Source organism: Gavialis gangeticus, unplaced genomic scaffold, assembly GCF_001723915.1.
Source record: "Gavialis gangeticus isolate Ggan-Ray unplaced genomic scaffold, GavGan_comp1, whole genome shotgun sequence".
Classification (NCBI taxonomy): domain Eukaryota; kingdom Metazoa; phylum Chordata; order Crocodylia; family Gavialidae; genus Gavialis; species Gavialis gangeticus.
The window spans coordinates 12,672,551-12,682,153 of NW_017728991.1; the positions used below are offsets into that span (position 1 = coordinate 12,672,551).

The 9,603-nt window shown below is 38.8% G+C and overlaps 1 protein-coding gene across 1 annotated transcript; it reads left to right on the forward strand.

The window, feature by feature from the left end:
- Positions 1-6: 6 nt before the first annotated feature.
- TOB1 (transducer of ERBB2, 1) lies at positions 7-4,231 on the forward strand. The gene is made up of 2 exons (XM_019517399.1): positions 7-110; positions 2,304-4,231. Exon 2 carries the CDS (start codon positions 2,444-2,446, stop codon positions 3,413-3,415), a length of 972 nt encoding a protein of 323 aa, XP_019372944.1. The 5' UTR covers positions 7-110; positions 2,304-2,443; the 3' UTR covers positions 3,416-4,231.
- Positions 4,232-9,603: the final 5,372 nt, after the last annotated feature.

Genomic DNA, 9,603 nt, shown 5'->3' on the forward strand with positions numbered 1-9,603 from the left:
GCGAGCCCGGGCGGACACAGCCGTGCAGCCCGGGGCCGGCGGCGGGCGGCGCGCAGCGGGCAGCGGCCATGGCGGCGCGGTGCTGAGCACAGGGACTGCGCACGGCCCCGGTGAGTGAGTGAGTGAGTGGGTGCCCCCGACCCCCAACTGCCTCTTATGTAACTCCCCGCTGAGGGGGAGCCGGGGGCAGGGGGCGCGTTTAATGGTGGCTTGATTTTTTTTTTTTAATTGTTTTTTTTTAAATCATTTTTAAATGATCTCTTACTTATTTTTGTATTTTTTTAATGCTATTTTTATGCTTTTTGAGAAATGATGTCTTATCTTTTTTAAATTTTATTTATTCAGTGACTTTTAATTTTTTATAAGGTTTTAAATTGCATTTCCATTATTTCAAATCGTTTTTTATATGGTTTTGAGTTACATCATCAGTTTTAATTACAGTCACAGATTTTTTAAGTGGTATTTTTAATGATTTTTTTAAAAATGGTCTTTATGCTTTATAAAAAATGGCTCTTACGATTTTCTAAACATTGTTTTAATGCTTTCTAAAAATTGTTTTTGTGATTTTTTTTTTTTAAATATGCTTTCTAAAATTTATTTTTAATGATTTTTTAATGGTTTTTTAAATTAATTTTTATGGCTTCAAAGTAGTCTGCATGGTGTTAAATTATTTTTATGGGGTTTTTTTAATGTTATTTATTTATTTATTTATTATTGTTTTTTGCCCCTGCCCAAAGGAAAAAGGGGTGCAAGGAACACCCCTGGTTTGCCCTTGATCTTCCCTCCCTGCTCCCCCTCCCCCCAACCCCAGCAAACCTGGAGAGGTGGCAGCTTGTGGGGCTGCAAACTTTGGCCAGCCAGGGTGGGAACTGCAAGGGGGCTTTGCCTTGGGATTTGCAAGTTTAGAGGGGGGTGGGCTGTGCAAGGGGGCTTTGGAAATTTGGGGGTTTTCTTTGGGGAGGGGTGAGCTCTGCATGGGGGCTTTGCCCTGGGGTCTGGAAATGTGGGGGTTTTCTTTGGGGGGCTGTTTTCGCAGGGCACCCAGCTTCCCCTGAATCAAAACACAGCAAAATGTGCCTTTCTACCCATCTCCCCCACGATTGCAAAAAAAAATCGGGCCAAGGCATTGCAGGGTTTTCTGTCGCGAGGCGTGTCAGGGTTAACTTTGTGGGCTCCGTGACTCCATTTTATACGTACTGTCAATTGGGCAGAGGGGAGGAAGGCTTGACCCCCTCCCCCTCTTTGCCCCCCGCCCCTTCCCTGCCCAGATAGGCTTACGGGGGTTTTAAAACCTGCCTCTCGCTAGTGGGTAGGATCTGGACTAGAGATCTGTGCGCTGAAGCAGCATGTTATAAAACACGGGAAAATGTTCCACCATTACAGTGGAACGGCTCATTTAACCATGATTGCTCACCAGGGTTAAAACAGAAAACACTCTTGTCTATATTGGGCATGCCTCGTTTGGATTAAAACGTGATTGTTCCAGAAGGAAGGGGAAACATTCCTGATATACGTGTGGTAGACATTTTCTTTTTGGTTTGCATAATTCTCCCCAAATGCACAGTGGCTGCAGATGCCTGGCTTTGATTTGGAAAGATAAATGTGACACCCTGGAATTACATAAGTGCTGGGAAGCATCTATATTAGCCAGTAGGTATTTTATACCTATACTAATGTATTAATAAGACCTATTATTTATGTACATGCATATATATGTGTGTGTGTGTATAGATATCTATATAGATTCAGATATACAGATCTAGATATCTATTTATTTATATATCTATTTCTATATCTATATGTCTCTGCCACTTTAAAGCCCAAGTGATATGTTTGCACACTTTAAAATGAGAAATGATTCTCAGGCTACGACCTTTTATGCTAAATTAATAGGTTGGTGCTAAATTTTGCAGCTGAGTTCTATAAATCACGTGGAATAGGGGTTAGTAATTGAACCCCTGACAGGCCTGGCACTGGCACGATGTCCTAGGAAACATATTTGCTGCTTTGCGAATAACTCGGCGGGGGTGGGCCTGAGCTGCAAGCTCAGATCATTTTGAAGTGCCCTGTGCCGTACCCATAAACACCTCCCGATGCATGCCCCACAATATTGTTTGTAATTTAGGTGGAATGTATTTGACTTTGGTGGCTGTAACGGATCTGCTCAAAAGCAGTATGTTGCAAATGTCTGTAGTGGAGAAATAATCTCTTCTAGGTACCACCAGAGGCTAAAAGAATAGGCCTTGGAGCTTGATATGACACTTGCCTTATTTGGATATGTTTGCTTTTGTTTTTTCTTAAAGGAACAAGAACACTCAAGGTGTGAAGGATAATACTCTACTAGAATCAGCACTTCGAATGAAATTGTGTTTCCCTGTGGCATCTTGAACACTCGTTTTCTTTGGGTTTTGCAACAGACTTATAACTTTGTGGCATAGCAGCTATGCAGCTTGAAATCCAAGTAGCACTCAATTTTATTATCTCGTATTTGTACAATAAGCTTCCCAGGCGGCGTGTCAACATTTTCGGTGAAGAGCTTGAAAGACTTCTTAAGAAGAAGTATGAAGGGCACTGGTATCCAGAAAAGCCATACAAAGGATCAGGGTTTAGATGTATACATATAGGGGAGAAAGTGGACCCAGTCATAGAACAAGCATCCAAAGAAAGTGGCTTGGACATTGATGATGTTCGTGGCAACTTGCCTCAGGATCTTAGTGTTTGGATTGACCCATTTGAGGTTTCATACCAAATCGGTGAAAAGGGACCAGTGAAAGTGCTTTATGTGGATGATAATGAAAATGGATGTGAGTTGGATAAGGAAATCAAGAACAGCTTTAACCCAGAGGCCCAGGTGTTCATGCCAATTAGTGACCCAGCATCATCAGTTTCTAGCTCTCCTTCTCCTCCCTTTGGTCACTCTGCTGCTGTGAGCCCAACTTTCATGCCCCGCTCCACTCAGCCTTTAACCTTCACCACTGCCACATTTGCTGCCACCAAGTTTGGCTCGACCAAAATGAAGAATAGCGGCCGTAGCAACAAGGTTGCCCGCACTTCTCCCACCAACCTTGGCTTGAATGTCAATGACCTGTTGAAGCAGAAAGCCCTTTCCTCCTCCATGCACTCTCTCTACGGGCTTGGCCTAGGCAGTCAGCAGCAACAACAGCAGAAGACTTCTGCCCTCTCTCCTAATGCAAAGGAGTTCATATTCCCCAACATGCAGGGTCAAGGTAGTACCAGTAACATATTTCCTGGTGACAGCCCCCTTAACCTCAATCCTCTCCAGTACAGCAATGCCTTTGATATGTTTGCAGCCTATGGAGGTCTAAATGAGAAGTCTTTTGTGGATGGCTTGAATTTTAGCTTAAACAACATGCAGTATTCTAACCAGCAATTCCAGCCTGTCATGGCTAACTAAAAATAAAACAGAAGTGAAATACAAGTAAATTCTATTGTACAAGTTGAAATGCACGTACCCAAGGGTGTATCTTTTTTCCACCTCTTGAGATTTTTTTTTTTTTTTAAAGCTTGTAGTACGAATACATTCAAGCTTGGTTAGATAAATACAACATGCATCATTTTTTTTTTCATTTGCCAACCAAGCACAAAGTTATTTTATACTGACTGTACATTTAAAATATACTCTTCAAATATGGCCTCTTACAGTATTTAAGATATAGCAAGGACATGGCCGATTTTTTTATATATATGCATATATAAAAAAAATTGGCACTAATAAGTGGGTTTATTGGTCTTTTTCTAATTGTATAATTTAATTTAGTACAAAGTTTGTAAAATATCAGAGTATATATATTGTTTCTACAACATGGTATTGCATTTATATCTTTTTACTACAGTGATCTGTGACAGCTGCAGCAGCTTCATGTTGTATTTTTTTTACTGAAATTGTAAGATATCCATCTTAAAGACATCACTTCTAAAAAACAAACAAAAAATAAATAAAAAAGTGTGTACAGAATATTCCTTAGTGGTGGAATTAAAATGTACGAAATATTTGCTTTTTTCAAAAAGAAACAAATTGTATTTTCTGTTAAAAGTTTAAAGATTTTTGCTATATATTATGGAAGAAAATGTAATCGTAAATATTAATTTTGTACCTACATTGTGCAATACTTGAAAAAAGGTATAAAAGTATTTTGAGTCAGTGTCTTACATGTTAAGAGGGACTGAAATAGTTTATATTAAGTTTGTATTAAAATTCTTTAAAATTAAACGGCTGTTGTGGTCTTTGTTTTTACTATTGTGCTGAAGATCAGAGTGCTGTGGTTATTGTGTTGTAAATGCTAATGATGCAGAAAGGTCTGACTCAGTGCATCACAAAGGAATGATGGAAAGCAGTTGCTGTATTGATGCACCACAATAATGGTTTGCGTTACCTAAAATAGTTCTGACAAAGCACACAGCTTGATTAAATTCTTGGCTAGCATTATTTGAGCAAACTCTCGCTGTACTGCTTGCCATATATGTCATTCTTTGCAGCTGGATCAGGTGGTGTTTTTAGTTATTTTACCCTTGAGAATTAAGATTACAAACTTTAAACGCTGAGTTACTGTGTGATATGACATATCTAGAAGGACTCAGGTGATGCAATAAAATTCACTTCCCATGTAATCAGAGTGGATTTGAACTATTATCTCTAGAGGTCATAGACCAATGCATCAGCATTCTGTTTCTGTTTTGGGGATTAAAAGCTCAGAAAGTAGACTGAATGAAACTGCTGATTAACACTTCAGTAAACTGATCCTTCAACTTTCATTTTATAATCTCTCTTTAAAAAAAAAAAAAACACAACAATTTAGTGTAACTAAAGCATTAGAGATTAGATAGGTTAAATTATTCGAGTAATAAGAGAAGAGGTTACTTTGATTTATTAGGGTTTTCCAAGCACGAACATAATAGTTATGGTGTTCATTTGAGTCGTTCTACAAAAAGTCAGAGGGTTTTTGAGCAGCCTGCCAGGCTGAGCTGAAAAAACAGTTGGAACATTTTGGAAGTTTATTCTTGTATATTCTGTTGAGCTCTAATGGTTGTTGGCTGACGTTCTGGAGGGGAAGAAAACTTGTAAATTATTTTCTTTATCCTTAAACTAACTAACCAAATTAACAACTTATTCTACCAGTCTGCTGCCATTCCAGTTTTACAAGGGGAACCGATTATTATTGGTATGTTTTAATGGACAGCATAGTGCTCCATACTGAAAATGCTTTCTAAGCTAAAAGTCAAGAGACTTAAACTGATATTCTGAAACCTTATCATTTGAAATCTGCCTCTGAGTGAAGCTTGATGTTAGCATGCTTCTTGGTGCACTTGAGTTTCCAAAAGGTCGAATTGCAAAACCCCCAAGTAGTTGGGTGAGTAGAAGAGCAGAACTTACTGGGAGTAGTAGAGAGCTGGAAGTAGGAACAAGGATGCTCGTCAACACCATGGCGAGACCTTTGTCCTAGTGTGGACAGAATGAGGCTATGAAGAAGCATTAGGCTAACGAAGGGATTTGGCAGGGGTACGAGTCTAACTCTGCTACCCATTCTTTACTTCCATGATGACTAAGGTTCAGCGATGGTAATGGAGGGTATTTTATTTTGAGGCGTTGATCTTGCTGTGTTGGAACTGGGTAATTTATGGAGTTCAGCACCTGGCCTACATCTACATTAATGGAGCAACAGCGGACAGATGGATAAGTGAAATTCTATGGTTTGCTCTCCAATTAAAAAAAAAAAAAAAAAGGGTTTTTTTTTTAAAAAAAAAAAAAAAAAGGGTTTTTTTTTTAAAAAAAAAAAAAAAAAGGGTTTTTTTTTTAAAAAAAAAAAAAAAAAGGGTTTTTTTTTTAAAAAAAAAAAAAAAAAGGGTTTTTTTTTTAAAAAAAAAAAAAAAAAGGGCTTTTACTCTTAAAAAGGACAAATACCTATAAAAGGGACCCAAATTAAAATGGAGAAAAATCTCGAATATATTGAAAAATGGAGGCTTATTCAACAATAGTGATGTCTATTAAGGTTATTTGGGCATTAGATTTCAGGTCTTTCTTAATTTTGATAGGTATGGTACGATTATGCTTATCCAAACATCCAACCTGAGTGATCGGGAGCTCAGATAATTAGGAATGAAATAGGGAGCCCAGTTCTGGATAAGGAGGCCTACCTAAGGGATCGTACTGTGGACTTTTTTCTTCATTGGGAATATTTCCTTGATCAAACTTTTTTTTCTTTGTGCCTCTCCTTTGCTGACTCAAATTCATTCACTTTCATAGTAACCAATTATGCAGTTCATAAATGAGTGATTTCAGGTGAGGAATAATCTGTAGGAAAGGGAAAATTTATTTTTGGTAGCATTTGCTTTTTAATTGCTGCGGCTGACCTAGTAATGTGAAACTTTTTGTGGTTTCTGCCCCCCTGCTCTGTCTTCCTCTCAAATGTATCTATACAGGTAGATATTGGTGGCCTTTTTCAGGGAGATAGCCCGGAGAGAGAATTTTCAATATACCTGATTTGGAAGCACAAGTCTTTAGAGGTTTGATACATTTTTGCTGCCTATAGAAATAACTAGAGATTTTTATTTCTGCTCAGTCCATCTATTTGATCATGCACTGAAGCCTTGGTATGGAATTTGTTCCATCAAACATTTGCATTGCAACATAATGTCCTAAACCAATGCCAAGTAAATCTTCTCTTGTTTAATTTCCACATACCCTGTATTCTTCTGTCATAGGCGTGCTGTCATATAAAAGGCTCCTGCTGTGAGAGAAGTAGTGAGAGAGAATGGGGGGGAAAAGAGGAAGATTTTGCCTGAATGAGCAAATTTTTCATACATATATATTTTTTTTTCTGAACGTACAATTTACTTTAAATTGCCACTGTTAAATTAAATCTCTAAATATGTCCTGAATTTGCACTGAAAGAAGCGCAAAATTCTGTACCAATAACTTCCACCTCTTCCCCAAAACCTCATGTTCTATACTTAAAATTTAAACTATTCTAAGTTAATAGATTTTGCTTTCATGTTACCCTGGGATTGGGTTCAGATGCTGGTTGCTGTTATGCTAGTGTAAATCTGTAGTGTATCTAGCAAAGGAATTGGAATTAGAATTGGGTGTTTAATAGGCAGCATTTTACTTTTTGTTACTGAGCAGTGTTAACTCGCAGATTAAACTTGTACTTTCAAATTTGGTCTTCAGAATTAACCAAAAGACGATGGAAGAATGATGATACGAAGTGAAGAGCAGTTGTAAAAAAAACCGTCTCAAAATGCAAAGTCCTGGAGGTGGCTCCCTTAGCTACACATGAAGAAAATAGGATGGGAGGAGAATTTGTCAGAGGGGGTGAGTGATGCACCCCATTATACTGTAAGAAGCCCAGGCTAAGAGCTCCCTCTGGCAAGGGTCTGGGAAGCTGATGGAGGCGGCACAGATTCTCCTTGCCTATGGGTGAGCCATTGCAGAGGGGTCCTACCTTCCAGTGTGTGTCTGGTGTAACTCCTTGGGCTAGATGCTGGGTAGGTTTTTCCCTTCAAAGTGAGCTTCTTCCCACTAAGATCAACTGCAGTACTTAAATGGCAGTCGATTCAGGGCTGTAGTAAAGTATTTTTCTAGCCTGTTGAACTTTCCCACTGCCACCCCCTCCACTTCAAGGCAATCTTGCATGAAATTGTAGCCTTTTCAAAGTAAGCTGTTTAATCTTAGAGCTGGCAAGAACTTTCTCTGAAACCTTTCAAGCGTCTGCTTTTTGTTTGTGCAATAACTCCAAAGTGGTGGTAGACTGAAGCCCTTATTTATTAGGTAGATCTTGGTGAACAAATTTCAGCCTAGCTTTTCTTGAAAAAAAGGGTTTAGATAATAGTAAAATTCCAAAGTTTGTACTGGAAACGTGTCATAAACTTAATTGCACAGAACTATATAGAATTCTATAATAAAACCTGAACTGATCAGTTAAATAATTCAGGGTAGAATTTTATTTCAGTTTAATGAAATTTCGCAAATGCAGAATTAATGTCTTTGGGCATGTTTAAAGGGTGATTTAAATATTTGATGCAGCTTTTTAATGTTTTCTATTTTTTTTAATCATAAGAAATTGCAGATTATACCAGTTTGATCTCATCTGACCTTTGGATTACTAGCACAGATCAAATAATGTAACCCAGTCATTTCTGTATTAAGCCCAGAACTTTTTGACATATAACATACTTTAAAATACATGTAGTCTAAAGGTGTCCTGTCCACGTGACTTTGTCCTCAAAACTGTCAACGTTGATATTGGGGGTTAGGGGGCTCCGCTTTCATACAGCCCAAATAAAATGTATCCTTTTTTTGCTCCTTATTCTTTGTGGAGCACAAAAATTCATACTGGCCTGGAACACACTGATCAAATTTGCCATGCCGTTTCAACAAAGATTTGTATGTTTTGACAAAAACTAACCAAAAAAAAAAAGAAAGAAAAAGAAACCTTGCCAGCTGCAGCAAAGCAATGGCACAGAAGAAACAATACAATATCAGTTTTTTCAAAAGGATTATACCTGTGACTTAAAAATAAAGTTGGCTCACAATCAGTGGATTAGGGATTGGTAATGGCAGACAGCTTTCATCTGTGAGTCTAACTTGGTTCTGCCCAGGGCAATAGCACCTGAAAATTACTATCTGAGGTGTACGTGCAATAAATTTAGAGCAGTGGTTTTCAACCTGTGGTCCATGGACCCTGGGGGGTCCACAGACTGCCTAGGGGGTCTGCGAAAGATGACTATGATCAATCGGTAGCATATGGATACCCACACTTACAATTCAAAGTGGTCTGCACCTCCATTCAATTTTTTTTAGGGGTCTGCAAATGAAAGAAGGTTGAAAACCCCTGGTTTCAAGGGCACCTTGGCATAACAGAGGGAAGAAGATCATACAATCAGTGCCCATGCCATCACAGGTTTATGGATTTTACTCTTGTGGGCTGAAATCTAGCACCTATCACCAGCACTGAACACACCTACTTTTTTTTTTTTAAGAGGGAAATTTAGCTCACATGTTAAATGTAAAAGTATTCATCTAAGAAATATTGAGGAATATTACTGCATGACTTCAGGGTAATTTGAGCATTGTTGCTACAGTATCCCATCTCATCAATCTAGGCAATGGTGTCAGTTCAGGGGCTTATAGCACCCTTTCAGTCTATAGGGAATTGTGTCATGGCACATACAGAAAATTGGATCCTTGGCCGATGTAAGTTATTGTGGCTCCTTTGCTTACAGGCGAGTTAAGATGCTTCTCATGAATTGGGCCCGAGACATACAGCAGGACCTGCCTCCTATTGCATCCTGTTTTCTTTCACATATCATCTTGGAAAGCGATTTTGTGTAGCAGTGTATATGGTCTCTTGCTGCAGACAGTCACGGTAGATGATTACCCTGAGTTGCTATAGTGGAATCACGTGGCCAGCTGCCTAGTAGTTTGTGCTGCCGCTTGAAACCAGTCAGAGTGAATTTTGGCAGTGCCTCCTGGGGCAGAGGAATCTAGAGACTGATTGCCCTCAGAAGAAGGAAAGAGAAGGACCCAGTATATATTTAACCTAAACTTCAGCATTTATCAGATGTTCACAGGAAATGTAGCTGGAA